At 38.8% G+C, this 17229-nt stretch overlaps 1 protein-coding gene across 1 annotated transcript in view; it reads right to left on the bottom strand.

Annotated features, from left to right (window-relative positions):
- Positions 1–14131, bottom strand: part of DNMT3L (DNA methyltransferase 3 like) — a 43265-nt gene extending 29134 nt beyond the window's left edge. The window contains exons 1-7 of the mRNA XM_036744202.1: positions 14029–14131; positions 12416–12553; positions 11363–11452; positions 10902–10946; positions 9248–9327; positions 9023–9135; positions 6231–6405 (exon numbers count right to left, since the gene is read on the bottom strand). Of these exons, the coding sequence (XP_036600097.1) occupies positions 6231–6405; positions 9023–9135; positions 9248–9327; positions 10902–10946; positions 11363–11452; positions 12416–12553; positions 14029–14131 (744 nt within the window). The remainder of the gene's footprint in view (positions 1–6230; positions 6406–9022; positions 9136–9247; positions 9328–10901; positions 10947–11362; positions 11453–12415; positions 12554–14028) is intronic.
- Positions 14132–17229: the final 3098 nt, after the last annotated feature.

Here is a 17229-nt window from a genome sequence, read left to right as displayed (position 1 = left end):
GAAAGTGCCTTTATCCCAGTCATTGATAAAAATGTTAAACATCAAGGGGCCAAACAGATCCCCAAGGTTTCCACTAGAAACATCCTACCACACTGACATTGAACTACTTTGAGTCTGGCCATCTAACCAGTTCTAAATCTAAATCTTTCTGGTTTTCTCTATCTTCTCCACAAAACCTGTATGAGATAATTTATCAAAATCTTTGTTAAAATCCAGGTAAATAATATGCACAGCATTCTCCTACTCTACTAGTTTAGTAATCCTGTGAAAAAGGGAAATAAAATTAGGCATAATCTGTTCTTGATGAAGACAAATCTTTGTAATCACTACTTCCCTTTTTAAAGGAGATTCACTATTTCTTTAATGATCCATTCTAGAATTTTCCCCAGGAATCTAAATCAAACCCACTGGCCTATAGTTTGTAAGCTCTATCCTCTTCCCTTTCTAAAAAATATCATTGAAAATTAATTTCTACTCCTTACTTCCACTACCACCTTCCCTTCCGCCATTGATGAAAAGGAATTGGTGAAGGAGATTAAGATCTTTCTTGGGAAAGCAGAATGGACAATGTAAGGGACGTATTCAAGTGAAGGACACTTCTCTTAGAAGTCAATGAGCAAGAGCTAACAATGGCATTGTCTAGTCCCAGAGGGCTGGCTGTTACCCAATTCCAGAGTCACAATGTACTCAATAGGGAAGGCCAGGGTATTTTTCAGAGGAATGTTCCTGACCATCAAGAAAGGAAGCCCTTTAGTGTTGGTTAGGATATGCCTTGGAGGTGATATAGGAGAGAAGAAAAGAAGAAGAAGAAGAAGAAGAAGAAGAAGAAGAAGAAGAAGAAGAAGAAGAAGAAGAAGAAGAAGAAGAAGAAGAAGAAGAAGAAGAAGAAGAAGAAGAGGAAGGAGGAGGAGGAGGAGGAGGAGGAGAAAGAGAAAGAGAAAGAGAAAGAGAAAGTGAAGGAGAAGGAGGAGAAGGAGAATCGAGCCTTAATTTCTTATTTGAAGATGCAAGGGCAGTTAGGTGGCATAGTGGATAAAGCACAAGTCCTAGAGTAGCTGAGTTCAAATCTGGCCTCAGACACTTTCTAGCTATGTGACCCTGGGCAAGTCATTTAATCCCACTTGGCTCCAAAAAAAAAGAAAGCAAGAAAGAAGATGCAATACAACAGGAAGAAATGTTTGTAGATGCTAGACAGCAAGTTTTGTGACTCTGAGAGTAAACGTGGTTGTTATGTTAAATCTCTTGATAATCTTCAACAGGAAGAGGAAAAGTGTCTCACTGTGCAATACTGAAGAGCTGTTTCATAAAGCAGTAATCAAGGGAGCAGGATCCATGCAGAGCATGGACTATACTAGACTGATACAAAGAAGGAAAATTCTGGATGTAACTAGTGATTGTGCACACACAGTCTATTATTTACTTAGACTTGATATAGTTGGTGAAGAAAATAGACAATAAAGGACAGAAAGAGTGGGTGGAATCCCCTCGCAGGCAAGGGTTGGTCTGCATTTTTCTTTCGTTTTTTCTCAGTTATGGACCATAGAAACCAAAAAGTAGACTTCTCAAATCACCTAGATCTCACCAAATGTCAGGTCAAGCCTGTTGAAGACACAAATGCACAGAGCCATTCTTGGGAAAGCAAAAAAGGGGTTGAAATGGGAACTGGATGCTGACGCTTCATGGAGAGAACTAATAACAAGTACCCTGACAGTCTGAGTTTTGTAGTGCTATGGGCATGGATGTGGTAGGATCATGAATTCCGGGAACTCTTAAGAGGCAAATTCATCACTTATTTGGCAGACACTGAAGGACATTAGCCTGGCATCCAGATGTGGAAATGGAGTTCAGAATGAGGATTGCATCAGACCTCAAAGCACTTAATCCTTGACCTACCAAATTTTCATGGGTCCTTTCCACCTGGACCCATAGGATTTTGTGGAGCATTAATAGCAAAAGTTCAAGATGTAAAAATACATTGTTATTCCAGACTGTTGATCCTAAGGGTCAGTTACATTCCAATCATTTTATGAAGGGGACTTGCAACATACATAACTATGGTAAATGCCAGGGGTAAGCTTCCATGTAATAAGTGAGAAGGAAACTATTCATTTTAGGGCTTTGTTCTAGTGAGTTTGGAGTTCTTCTGGGAAGCCGTGGGTGGAAGCAAAAAGATGAATACTGTGGCCTTAATAAGTCTAGCCTCAGAAAATATCCCTGGAACTTCAGTGTTGATTGGAACCAACTGGAAGAGTTTTAACTGTAATTTTAAGTAATACTTAAACACCCTAACAACCCATGCTTCTTTTGAGGAAGCTTACAAAGAGATAAAGGATAATGTTGTCTCGGGGCATCAAAGAGCATTGGACCTTTCCAATCAAAAGGATAAATTGTGAGAAGTTCAACTTTGGAGACTCATGGCTGAGTTTCAGAAGGATTGTCTGCAGAAGAGACTCAGTACATGAACTGATATAATCTCACTCCATAAGTAGGATCTATCCAAGGAGAAACATATACAACCTGCTTCATTAACTCTTGCCTTTTTTGAGAATGATCTCAGAAAACTGCTCTCTCACAGATGGAACAACTCAGAAACGCCATGAAGGAATCATCACAGAGTCTTATAGTCTCGGTGCCTTGCTTGGAATAGAGATTTAGAAAAAGAAAGGGAAGATCTGGGTATGTGTGAACTTTTGGATTTTAAGTTTAAAAAGTAAGGTGTATCAGTACACCACACTAAAGGTACAGGTATGTTGAACTGCTTGTTGGGTAGCCAAGTGTTTTCTAGTGTTGGACCTGTACAGTGGATACTATCAGATCCCCATGGAAGAAGATAAGGAGAAAATGCCTTCATCTGCCCAATGGAATTCTTTCAACGTCAGCACATGCTTCCAAGACCTTATAGGGCTTCTGCCACTTTTCAATGACTTAGGAACTGGCATGTTTCCCTAATAATTTTACAATTACCATGAATACTTAATTGCCTCTTTAAAGAAAACTGCTGGTTGAAATGAAGTCCTTGGAAGCATGGGTGCATCCAGATGATCTAATCTTATTTGGGAAACAGTTGGAAGAGCATGAGGAAAGACCACTGAAGGTATTAGACAGATTAGAAGCTAATGACCCAAAGCTGTCAGTTAACAAGTGCTAGATCTGCAGAGCCTTTACCAAATACCTGAGTTGCATACTATCTCAATTGGGAGTGAACACTGATCTTGAGAAGGGAGGAACACCAATCACTTGGCCACAGCAGAAGAATTCTTGAAAGATGAAGACTCTTCTAGGATTTGGTGACTACTACTGGAAATTTGTGAAGAACTAGATAGCTTGAAGCTAAGAAGGTTCTGGTTCAAATTCTGGATCTGACCCGTAGTGACTGTGTGACCCTGGGCAAGTCACTCAACTTCTCCATTCTCTAGGCTACTCTTTAAGACTATAAGTTGCAGAGAAGGTGCTGACCTACATTGGTAAAGGCAATATCTTTTTCAGGGATATATTAGTGAAATTATATATCTAATCCCTAGTTCTAACTCTTCTCAGTCTGATCAGTTCCTACCATGCTACTAATCTCAGAATTTCAGCTATCTAATCCAACACATCCCTTACAAATAAAATTCTTAATAACATTTTCCTTGAACTACCTCTAAGAGGAGACCCACTACTTCCCGAGGTTGCTTATTTTATTTTTGTATAGCTTTAATTGTTCGGAAGTTTTACAGTGTTAGATTTAGGTTTGAGGCAAGGAAAAACTTCCTTACATTGCTCCTAATTCTCATCTCTGAGAAAAATGGAGTAGAATTGAATCAACTGAGTGGTGCAGTAAATAGAGGACTGGACCTGGAATCTAGGAGACCTGAGTTCAAATCTAATTTCAGACACTTATGAGCTGTGTGACTGTAGCACCAATGCACTATTCATAGCATGTAAGGTGGCTATCAATATGCTGGCATAGTTCTGAATTGCAAAATATAACAGACTATCCACATGGAAGACAGAACCAAAACATTTATTCAAACACCAGAAAGCTGAATCCCGATGCCAGAAAGCCAAATCCATCATAGCAACATAGAAGTCTATACACAATAACAATTCGAGGGGCATCACCATCTCCAAGCCTTCCGCCTGATAGGGCCTTCCCACAAACAGACACTCACAACTAGTTGCCTTCTTCTTCTCTCTCTCTCAACTCTGCCTGCTCTGACCAACTTCCTCTCAGTTCTGCTCAGCCTTTCCTGCGCCACCCTTTCCCTCCACAGGCTTCATGTGACTCAAGCTCATGTGACTTAAGCAGGTCACATGGGCCTATTAATGGATGGGAAAGATCTTCTCATTTACATTACCATTACAGTGACCCAGATCATCTATCTCAGTTTACTATAAAATGAGGATAATAATAGCACCTAGTTCCCAGAATTGTTATGAGAATCAAATGAGATAATATTTTAAAAGCACTTATCAGGGGGCCTGGCACATAGTAGCCACTTGATAAATACATGTGTCTTCCCCTTTCTACTTAGCAACCTTTTAAGTATTCAGATAGCTAGTATGCCTTCCAAGCCTTCTATTTTCCAGATTTTAGAAACATATCTAGTTCCTTTAACCAGTCTTCATAGGGCATGATCTCAAGGCTCTTCACCATCCTGGTTGTCCTTCCCTGAATGTTCTCCAGTTTATCAATGTCTTTTTGACAATGTGGCACCCAGAATTGAACACAAAAGACCAGATGTGGTCTGATTGGACCAAAGTACATCAGGATTATAATCTCCCTAGTTCTTAACATGGAATTTCTTTTAATGTAGCTTAAGATTGCATTAACTTTTTTGGCTGCTGCATCCCATTATTGAGGAACAACATGGTAAAAGGTATAGAGTGCTATCCTTGGGGTCAAGAAGACCTACATTCAGAGACCCAACCCCCATCCCCCAACTCAAACTCTAAGGGCTCCAGGCAGCTTTGAAACATCACAAGATGCTGATCTGCATCGATGTAGAATGGTCATTCCCTGAAGTTGTTGCTGTTGAAAAGTGACTTCTAACTCTTTGTGATCCCATTTGGAGTTTTTCTGGCAAAGATACTGGAGTGTTTTGTCATTTTCTTCTCCAGCTCATTTTATAGATTTGGAAATTGAAGCCAACAGGGTTAAGTGACTTGCCCAGGGTCACACAGCTAGTAAGTATCTGAGGCCAAATTTGGTCTTCCTGGTCTTCCTGGATGAAGGCCTGGTTCTTTATCCACTGTATCACCGAGCTGCCCATCCCTGAAGTTATCTATTACAATGAAACCATAACTCTATGCATAAATAAGTAAGCAAACAAATGAATGAAGGCATAAATAGATCAAAATAATACTCCTGATTCATATTGACTTTGTAGTCCACTGGAACCCCTAGATATTTTTCAAAAGAAATACTGTCTAGTCACACTTCTCTTTCATTGTTCTTATGAAGCTGATTTTCAATGCAATGGAAGACATAACTAAACATAACCTGAAATGTCCTTTAAAATGTTAACTTAAAGAATTTGGAGCGGCTATTGTGCATGATATTGTATTTAATAAGAAGTCTCAATGAATGGAAACAACGTAGTGAATTAAGGTCAGACAAAACTTCCTAATAATTTTGCATTAAGAACCTGTTAATCACCCACAAAAAGTTTAACTTCCTCTGATTTGTAAGTTATTTAAATTCTTTCTCTGAGACAATATAAGACTAAATTTAGGACCATATTAACGGCTTTTCTCCTAGGTCTTGGAAAAGTCTATTTTCTGAGAGCCTGCTTGCATTCTGCTCTACAAATGCAGCAGACCACAATGACGATGATGTCCTTTAAAAACCCAGTGGACTAGTCTTTGCTTCCACCTGCTGGAATTTAAGAATAACTGAAGATAAATTTCTGTTTCTCCAACAAGTACTTTTTCCCACTTGTTGGAAGTGCCTAGTAATCAAGATTGTAAAGGAAAAAATGTAGGAATTAAAATTTCCTTTTGTATTTTATTAAAAATGCTATTATAAAATGGAACTTCACTCACAAGGAGTAGAAAAGAGAAAAGTGGGAAGGGGAAAGAAAGATAGAAAATGTGTTTAAAAGACTAAAAATATAACATTTACTAAATGAATCATCACAGCACATGTAGATAGCAGGATAGTAGATAAGTAAGCTACATTTCAGTTCTATCAATCTTAACAAAATCCCTCCTATTCATTTATTAATTTTTAAAGTTGTAATGTTCCTTACAGACTCTCGATCATAGAAATCCTTTAGGTTCTCCCGCCATTTCCTCCTCTTCTTCAGTAGCCCATTTTCTGATATCAAGGGTAGACACAAGAAGCATTTCCAGTTACTCATTGCTTGAAATTTTGCTGAACTTCCAGGATTTACAAGGGCATCAACACACTCAAAACAGTAACATCTACAACCAACCAAACAGACAACAATATCCATTAGAGTTCTTCCATCGACAGCTTGGAAATACCTCCATGACTTGTATGACTTCTCTGTATGACAAAAATCCCATGCAGAGTATCACATGAATAGCTCATTTAAAAAATAAATTTTGAACTACTTGTTTTTCAATTAAAGTTATTGGAGTTGGGGCATTAGAAGTGTATGTGAAGCTGTGGAAGGCTTAATAGATATGAAACTGTGGAAGGAATAATTCATATAGGTAACACTGGGACACAACTACAAGGGCATTGTTTTGTTAGAAGGTATATATGTAATTTCTTGATTAGACTTCTCAGTCACCTGTCTGACAAAGAGTTCAGGGTCTGAGCAGATAATTTTTAACTAATATATAGCAAAATTCAAAGGAGAAAGTAAGCACAATGAGAAAAACGGCAGGTCAGGGAAATTCTCAAATAAGTGGACTTAAGGATATGAGAGATGAATCTAGAGAATAAACTTAGATGCTCAGTACTCAGCAGGCTATGACCAAGTCGCTGATGTTTATTGGCTCTGTTTATCTTTATTTAGTACGTATAAAAGGCAACATGGTATGGTAGGCAGAGAGCTGATCTCAGCATCAAGATTTGACCTCTGACACATACTGATTGAACCTAGGTAAGTCACAGGTTCTCAGTGACCCAGGCAATTATTTAAGTTAGTGATCTATATCAATAGAAGGAGTTTTCACATGGGGAACTGTCTACATTGATGAAATTTTGAGCATGGATGAAAACCAAACAAAAATGACATTAGGGCAGGGTGATATAGGGAAGGCTCAAGGAAAGAAAAGTTTCTTTTTTTCCACCACCAGTCTTTGTCATTAACTTAAGTACATGAACTCTCTTCCCATTTGGGGAATGGGAAAGATATGTTCCTCTAATTAAAAATTAAATTATTCTTTGTTTTTCTTTTATAAATTTAAATTTAATATTTTATTTTCCACCCAATTACATGTAAACACAATTTTAACATTCATTTTAAACAATTTTGAGTTTCAATTCTTTTTTTTTCCTTTGGAAGGACTTCTTAGAGAACTTTCGGTGAGAGACTCTTGTGTCCTTTTGCTTGCTAGGAGTACACTAAGGAATTGTGCCCAATCTGAATTTTTATTGGGCAGCCCTAATTTATAATTCTTGTATCTGCTATTTTTAGCATTGGGGTGAGGGATCATATCTTATATTTCAAATAAATCAATAAATATTGATTGGGTACTTATTATTTGTTCAGCAGTGAGCTAGGTGCTATGCTTGGGGAGGGCTACAGAGGATAATAATCCACTTCTGTCCCTATTGTAAACTATCTGGGGAGATAAGAAACTAAATTCTGGAACAGTTAAATAACAAAATTTGTAAACAACAGTTCAAGGCGATAGTGGAAGACATATTATGTGCCAGCATGATTAACTTACACACGAAGAAGCATGCAGACTCTTCTTATAAGAGTTAAGACAAGGAGAAAGTCAGTCGAGAAAGCTTTAAAGAGGAAGGGGAGGCTGAGCTGGATTTGAAGCAGCTGTTGGCTCTGGATAAATACAGTATGTTTCTCCTCTCCCCTCCTTTCTACCCCATCTTAGTGCAATTTTAATTTTTCAATCATAGAAAGTTGCACTAAGATCCTTGGGACACCCTGTGTGTATTGGGTTTTCTGGTGGAAGTAAAGCCTTCAGAGCCTAATGAAGAAAAGCATGGTAAGTGTAAGGTTATTCTAGGCACAATAAGCAAAGTAGTTTGGCTAGAACAGAATAAGACTAAGTACAGGGTAATATAGAGAGAAATGAGGATGATGTAGAGGGTAATGGAAGATAAGTCTTGAAAGGTAGGTAGGGGATAGGTTGTGGAGAGTACTGAGCACCAGGTTAAGAAGACCGGGCTTTATTCTACAAGCAATGGGGAGCCTTTGAAGGCTTTTGAGCAGGCACATGACATGATCAAAGAGGTATTTCAGGAAGATTAATTTGGTAGTGATGTGTGGGATAAGCAGGGAAGACAACGGAGTTGAGGTACAGCTTCCTGTTGTACCACTAATAACATGCCCTATTCTACAAATTGCCACGGAGTTCCTAAGTTGACTTTTCCTCATCACTCATAGGATCAAAGATTTAGTGATGGAAGGGATTGTAGAGGTCATTTAATAAAAATAACTATCATTGAGTCTATCCTAATTCTACCATCCCCACTTAGCAGATGAGGAAACAGGCCATGTGACCAAGGTCACAAAATATAAAAGCTGATTCAAACCCAGCATCTGCCTCCACATTCAAAACTCTTCCCACTATACTAGGCAGACATAAAATAGATTTTGGTGGCGGGGTGGGGGGGGTGCAAAATAGGAGAATGCTATATACAAATATTTATACAGAAAGTTTCTAAATGAGATTAAATTGGAGGTCTTCCAAGGAAAGGATCTGGGGGAGCGGAGCAAGGAGAGACGAAAGAATTCTATCAAGGTTCAGTTTCAAAGCAAGATGGGCACTTTTCTCACACCAGAGAGCACCTCTTAGCTTGGATCCATTTCAAATTATATAAGAATGAAGTTGGGTCATGCTCTTAGAGTGTGTTTCCTTGTTACTTGTGCCTTCTTACCTGTTACAACTGGGGTTTTCACATGTGAGCAGTATCTCCCCTGAGCAGCAGATTGTACAAAGAGACTGATATCCATCTTCATCATATAAGAAGAATGACTCCAAGAAGTTGTCCTTGGAAAATAGTAACAGGTCAGTTGTGACAATATCTCTGCTTCTTAAAAATGTAATCCGTGCAGACTCTGTTATATTTGTACTTCTCCTTGTCTGAGTTACGTCTGCTTACCTTACATGGAATACACATTCCTCCTTCAAATAGGGGATGTTGTGTATGAATCTGGAGACTGCCACAGCATATGCAAAGATCTAAAATAGACATTTGATATGTTTAAAGTGTAATGTTTACATGCAATGACTCTCCTCTGCTGTCCTTATGGGATACAGTATTCATTTCCATACCATCAAAGCATATACTTTTTAGAGGCTAAAAACCTGCTAGTATTTGTTCCATAATGACTTTATATTTGGAAACTCAGTACTTAAAAAAAGAAAAATAGCTTTAGTTTGTAACCACTTATTTTAATTATGTACTCAATTGATCTTGCAATCCAAAGAGCAACAGTGTGATACAGTAGAAAGAATACTTAGAGGTCTAGAATCATAGATACCAATCCTTGCTCTGCTGCTGACTTTTTCCTATTTCCCTCAGTTTCCTTCTCTATAAAATGAAGGGTCTGACCTCTAAATTTCCTTTTTGCCCTAAAGACCTATGATTATCTGCTTTTCTCTTGTCTCTTAGAACACCCACTTTTTGGTTTTTTCCCTCTTTGTGTTGTTTTTGTTAAAACTGTTACTTTTCCACAGGTAATGAAAATACAATGTTAAAATAGACAGGCTTGAAAATCCTTAGAAGTCCTGCATGAACTGATTGAAAGGCGAATGAGCACAACTAGACAATCTATGCTATAATAGCAAGATCATAGAGATAAATAATTGTGAAAGACAGTAATTTTGATCAATACAATGAGCCGCCATGATTCCAAAGGACTCATGATGGAGAACTGATGGTCTCACAGTGCAGACTGAAGTAATTTTCTTACCTTTGTTTTCACTGCTTTTAAAAAAATGGCTAATGAGGAAATATATTTTACACAACTTCATGTATGTAATAGGTATTATATTTTTTGCCTTCTCAAGGGGCATGGAAGGGAGAGAGAAAACTTAGAACTGAAAATAAAAATATAATTAAGTAAAATATATAATGTAATATTGTTGCTGTTGTTGATTGGTTGTTTCCACTTTGTCTGAGTCTTTGTGACTCCGTTTGGGGTTGTCTTGGCAAAGATACTGGAGTGGTTAGCCATTTCTTTCCCAGCTAATTTTATCAATGAGAAACTGAGGTAAATAGGGTTAACTGACTCACCCAAGGCCACGCAGCTAGTAAGTGAATGAGGCTGGATTTGGACTCAGGAAGACTCCTCTTCCTGACTCCAAGCACTCTATCCACTGCACCACCTAGCTGCTCCTATTTTGTATCTCTATCTTTCTATCTTTAGATATATCTGTATCGATACACGCATATGCATACATATGTATATATAAAATTTATATTCTATCTATTGTATGTATATATTTGCTTAACTTCATGGTATCTAATATGGTACTATAGAATCATAGTTTGAAGATATCTAAAAAAACTCATACAATCCAACCCCCTCATTTTGCAGATGAGGAAATCCAGGTTTAAAGAGGTTAAATGACTGCTCACATAGGGAGTGACAGAATTAGGATTTGAACCCAGGTCTTTTTATTCCTAATGCAGTTCTCTTTGTACAGTGCTGAAATACTTCTGCCATGTTACACAGAAAGTGGATAGTGAGTTGTCATAGCTGAGGCTTAGGATATTCCTTTGATTATAGTGAAGATTTGGGAAAACTTACCTTCTATATTTCTCTGGTTAACCATGACTTCATATGCAATAAGATCTGGAAGAAAACACAGGTGATGGAGCTTTGTTCCTCCCCAAGTTAAGTTTATTTAAAGTCTACAAAGAAATCTACATTAAAAGTTGCTTATGTCTCTGAAGACCTCTCTCTCTCTCTCTCTCTCTCTCTCTCTCTCTCTCTCACACACACACACAACAGACACCGCACACACATATACATATATATGTGTATGTTACAAAGAGAGATAGGATCATGCTCAACCATTTCCTCTTTTACACTTTTTGTATATTAACTACTCAATTCTGACACTTATATTAAGCATTTGTACATCTTGCTCTTGTTTTTTATGTAGTTGTACAATGGTTTTAAATATCTGGTAATGCTTCACATAACCCAGTTGCTGGGGCTAAAGGTTTTCAGAGAATTTCTTTATAAGAAACATGTCAAAGTCAAACCTTTGCTGGGCGGTGGTGATGAGCAAAGCGACTGTTCACTAGAGTCCAGACATATCACCTCAGTGCTTGTTTTTTCTTCAAGTACCACAACTGTGACAAGAAATGGAAATGAACCCAGAAAATGCAAATTCATAATAGCAATCAAATACCTGGTAACTTCTTTTTTCCCCTAGAAATTCTGCTTTTTTTCTAAATCTAGTGAGTGAAAGGTGTGGGTTTTGGTTCTCTTTCCATCATTATTGCCTTGGACAAATGATTTAACCTCTATTGTTAATCTCATTTCTCTCTTTTCAGCAATGACCTAATGACCTAAAACAACTCCAAAAGACTCATAATGGAAGCAGACTATTTGCTCTTTTTTTGTTCTGTTTTGTTTTTTTTTTTCTTTCTCATGGTTCCTCCCATTCATTCTAACTCTTCCATAAAACATGACCAATGTGAAAATATGTTTAATAAGAATGTATATATAGAGCCTAATTCAGATTGCACCACCATCTTGAGGATGGGAGGGAGGCAGAGAAAATTTAAAATTTATGGAAGCAAATGTTGAAAACTAAAAATAAATAAATTAATTTATTAAAAAAAAATCTCATTTCTCTGTCTGTGACATGGTCACAGTTCCCGAAGGTGGGAGCAAAAGGAGACAGTGAATCTGAAAAGAGTTTGAACTTCTTGGCAGAGAGAAAAAAGCTTAGTGCAAGCAATATTACAGAAATTATTTTTGCAATGTCTTGTGACACTTTTCCTCTATGTCTTTCCATAATGTCAGAAACAAGAATCCACACACTCTTCGTATAATGAAGGTGGAGGATGCAGGGCATTTCCTAACATCTAGAAAAGGCCCTTAAATTCTCTGAGTCTCATTTTCCTCATTAGGATCATTTTGAAGAAAGTGCTTAGTAAATATTAAAGCGATATATAAATGTGCGCTCTTAGCACGAATAGTAATTCGGATACCATGCTCCCTATTAATGGGAACCAGCTTAAGTTTGCTTTGCAATTCTGATACGGAAGGCTGCGAAACAAGAGGCATCCCCGCTTCAATTTTCTTACCTATTTCATTGGGATGCTGTTGCTCTTCCTCCTCCAGGTGCTCCACTGTGTCTGACTCCCCTAGGAACACATCGCTCAGAATTTCTAGTAGAGAGAGGGCCATGCTTTTAAGGATGCTTCTTTTAACTGTCTGCAATCCTAGAACATTGGGAGGTGAAGTGGTTATTCCCTTCTAACAACGAGATACAAGAACGGTATGGGGAGTGACGAGAGGGCTTTAATGGGGTGAAGTGAGTTTAAAAAAAAAGTGCCGGACCTATGTGGAAAGGGGTATGGGAGGCTGCTGATCTGAGAAGTGGGCTTCGAGTCTGGAAGGAATTGGAACTCAGAATTTATAGCTCGAGGCTTAACTTGATTAGCTTATGCCGTGATTACAGCGAAGGTGGGGAGAGAGAATAGAATGGAAACAGGAAGAGATTTGGTTGCATGAATTTCTCTCTCTCTGCCTCTTTCATTTCCATCACACTTTTTCTTTCCCTCTCCCTCACCCCATTCTTTCCTCCCCCTTCCTTTCTTCCCACCTCTTTATTTCTTTCTGCTTACTTTCCCCACTCCATCACTCCCTCTTTGTTTTTCTTTCCCTTGCTTTTTCACCCTCTTCTTTCTCTCCCATTTTTTTGTCGTCTCCACTCCCACCTCAAGGGAAGGGCGGAGAAATAGGGACTCAAAAATATAATTAGGTTGTATTGTAATCTGTTTTTTGAGATTGGCTTTTCTCGATCCATGGGCTTTATGTAAACCCTAGCCATGTCCCTTTTCTTACCCTTCCCTTCCCCCCTTTATCTAGAATATTCCATGTCTAAAATCTTCCCGGATAGAAATTTCCAGTTTCCTTGCTAATTGGTACGGGGAGAATAGTAGGAACTTTAATTATTTCATAACATCTTAATGGATTGACAATGTAGAAATACCCCCAACCACCTGGTGGCCTAATATATGGAATATAAGGAGAAATAAAACCTAACAAACCACGGAAGGACGCAGCAAAGTAGATAATCCCATCCACTGCTGTTAACAACTAGTTGTTGTCCTTGGATATGAAACATTACAGCTTATCTCAAAGGACTTCTTTCACAATTGTAAAAGTACTTGGTCACTTGCCCTTGTTACGGGCTGAGTTAGAGCTGAGCCCTGCTCTCCTCAGACCTCCAGGCCCAGGGGCCTGCTGAGATAGACTCAGGGCTTTGGGATGTGGGTGGAGCCAGGAGGAGGGGTCTCGCCTTTGTTGCCTCCCTAGCGATTCCAGGTCGGACCTGCCTGACCACGTGGAACTTCCGGCTCTCTGGCAGAGCATGTGGAACTTCCGGCTGCCTGACCACGTGGAGTTTCCGGTCTTTGCCTGGACTGCCTGCCCGCAGGGAGCTTTGGGTAGTGTGGGAGGAGAGGGGGAGGAGAGTAGGCGGAGTCAGGGCGGTCCTAGGACCCAGGTGTATTAGCTTTACCTGTCTTTCACCCACGTAACCAAAGAGTGTACCTACGTCACTAAAGGTATAAATGTGCTGCTTGCTGAAATAATAAACGGAGTCATTCACCATCTTTCGTCTCCCGCTCCATTCATTCTCTGTGAGATCAGGTTCTTTAGCTTAGGCAAAGGCCTGGGGCTTGGGGGGAACCCCGAGCGTAGTCACGAGGCTTTGGAAGTCCGTGACATGCCCTTATATCACGCTTTTCAATAGGAGATGTCTTATTCTGGTAACAAATTCCTTTCAGATGCATGGTAGGTATTCACTCTTTGGTTGATTCCACTTCTCTCTAGCCTTCTCTTTCCTATGAAAGATGCTACTTATCTATGTTAAGTTACTGCAGAATGTTGCTAATTTGTTGTGTATTTATAAATGGGACTAAAAAGTTATAGAAGTCTGTACCCTAAAATGCTTAAGTTGCTATCAGCAATTTTCTTAGCATGTTAATACATTTCTTTGCTTTCAGTTTGTCCTCCTATCTTTGACCCACAGTCATTGGATACTTCCCCTTCCTCTTGGTCAAGAGAATTCCCCAACACTAGCAACCCGCTTACCTGAGACTTCAGAGATGAGAAAATAATCAGAGTCTCTGACTATGTGTAGGATCTCATCCCTCCCTAGAAAATATCTAGAGTTTCAGGGAATGGAGGTAGATTGAGTCCTGGCAAGACCTTGGTTTAAATGATGTACTGGGAGTGCCTCTTATAAGACTTCTTCCATTGCTGGATGGTAGTTATGCTTGAGTCTTTTGGTGACATCACCAGATATTTCCCTTCTCTGACTTGCCCTGTCCATTTCTAGAGTTGTCTATCCTGGTCTTAGCTTGGGGTGGGAAGGGAAGGCATCAAGCTATCCTAGTTTTAGAAATATCAGTTGCAGCCACAATTTATTTTTTGAGCGAGAAATGGAGCTGCTCCTACTTCATGCTCTGTTTGGTGTCTTCAGTTAATCCATTCACTCTGGCTTGATTTAAATAGGGCAAATATAAGAGCCTATGATCGCATGGCTTGCTTCCATCTTTTTCTTTATGATTCTCAACACTACATATTCTGTTCAAGGCCTGACACAGACGAGTCCAGTGGCTCAGGCTCAGGACTAGAGAAGAAAAGATTTAGTGGGACATGGTAGTTGTCTTCAATGATTCAAAAACCTGTCCTACAGAAGGAATACAAGATATATTCGTAAGATAGCTTTTTGCTGGCATAAAGGACAAGTAATACCATTTGCTGAGAGCTGGCAAGTTTCTGAGTTCTCTTAAATCTCAGCAAGAGAACTCAAGGGGACCTAACATCCTGGGCATCAGGGATAGAAGTGTTACTGAGTAAAAGGACCCTCTAGATGTATTTCTCACCTAACAGATCTGGGAACTTTATGTAAAAGTGTTTTTCTTGCTTGCTTTTTTTTCTGTCATAAAGGGATAGTGAGTAATCAGGCAGAGCTCTTGGTCACTGTTACCCCTACCTCTACCCTCCACCACACACATACACCTCGATGTGGGCCAAATGACTTTTCCCTGGGGGTGTCATTTTCTAACCACGCTCAGCTATGCCCATCTAGGGAGTGGTTTTCTCAAGGCTGTGGGTAATGATTGATAACTGACTCACCTTGCCAGTAAGTTTTGTGTTTGGTTTTAAATGTGCATACACACATACATAATGTTATACTATGTATATCAAGAGAGAGAGAGAAAGAGAGAGAGAGAGAGAGAAAGAGAGACAGAGGCAGAGACAGACAGAGTCAGAGACAGAGAGAGAGGGGGTGGGGAGGGAGGGAGAGAAGGAGGGAGAGACTCCAGCGAATTTATTCTCTCTGATCTAGACATTTTAAAATATAAATTTCCTGCCTTTGCCTTAGCCAAAAATCTTGCTCTGGCACATATAGCAATTCTCAATCTCTTTCCCTCTTGAGTTGTTCTCAATCACTCCCATCCTCAACACAGCATTCAACTGATGTATAAACATTTTTTAACATTTAATCATGATTTAAATATTACAGATTGCATATCAGAGCCCCAAGGGAGAATGCCAACCTCTGGGTTTATATATCTTGTTCAGGGTCAAAGGTGAGTCACACATGTGACTCACCCATGTGACCTAAAAGTGTCACAAAAATTCAACTTAAACCCACGTGCTCTAAAATCCTCTGATGTCACAAACATGTCACTCAAACCCATGTGAACTAGGCTTTCCCTTGAGGCAAGGAGGTCATCAAGGACTTCTAATTTAATCAAGGAAACAAAGGCCAAACTCTTCAAGAGCACTTGATTGAATAAGTGCTAAAAGCCCGTCTTAATTACCAATACATTGGAAAATTAACAAATACATCTTCAGTATGATTTCCATCATTTGTGATGCAAAGGTTGGTGTGCTTTGCAAGATTCATGAGAACTCAGTGCAATAACTCCACATTGCATCAATTTTCCTATGTGTCCAGACTTTAGGGACACCCTATATATATTATATATATATATGTGTATATATATATATATATATATATATATATATATATATATATGTACACATGTATATATCAACTACATTCACAATAAAAAGAAGTGCTAAATTTTAGAGGTTAGTGAAAAGAAAAATGTAATTTTTTCCCCCTTTCCAAGTTCATGTATTCTCTGAAATCTATCTAGAGTCCCTTGGGAGTCTTGAAGCCCAGGTTCAGATCCATTGATTTAGAATACATTGGGAGATGATGAGCAAGGTTTTTCACATTGAGAATACTCAGTCCCTTAGGTGGAGCTGTCCACTTTCCCTACACAGTTCTCTTTTTATTTTATTCCTTTTTGTTTTCTGTTTTTTTTCCAGACAACTAGATAGAATAATAACCTTGCATTTAAAGTGGGATTCATGAAGAAAGGGCTGAAAGAAGTTGATATGGCAACATTATTTTCAAGGTCTTAGAAATGAGAATTGTTTTCCAAAGTGTTTCTCTGTAGCTGTGTTTTCTAGTAGGTAAGAGCTTTGTTAGGTGATGTATGTCATTTGTTCCCCTTCTTGCTATAAATAAATTTAACTTTTAGCATTAAATGGAAAAAGTGAAAAGAAGAGAAACTTGAGGTTATCACCTTTGTTAAGACTGTGAATTCACAATACCTCCCCTTTGCTGCCTTACTATTTGTTGAATGAAAAGGAAGGTTAGCTTTAGAAATAGTTGGAGTAGCACTGTAATGTCAGTTTTCTCACACCTTATTCCCTTTCACATATTCTGTGATCCAGTAACATTGACCTCCTTGCTATTCCTCAAACATGACACCACATCTGAGTGCTTTCACTGACAGTCCCCCATGCCTGGAATGTTCTTTGTCTTCATCTCCACCTTGTGGCTTCATCGGTTTCCCTGGCT

This window comes from Trichosurus vulpecula, chromosome 2, assembly GCF_011100635.1.
Source record: "Trichosurus vulpecula isolate mTriVul1 chromosome 2, mTriVul1.pri, whole genome shotgun sequence".
NCBI classification, from domain to species: Eukaryota; Metazoa; Chordata; class Mammalia; order Diprotodontia; family Phalangeridae; genus Trichosurus; species Trichosurus vulpecula.
Note: the sequence above shows the minus strand (reverse complement) of the source record. Positions and strands in the feature narration are given on the sequence as shown.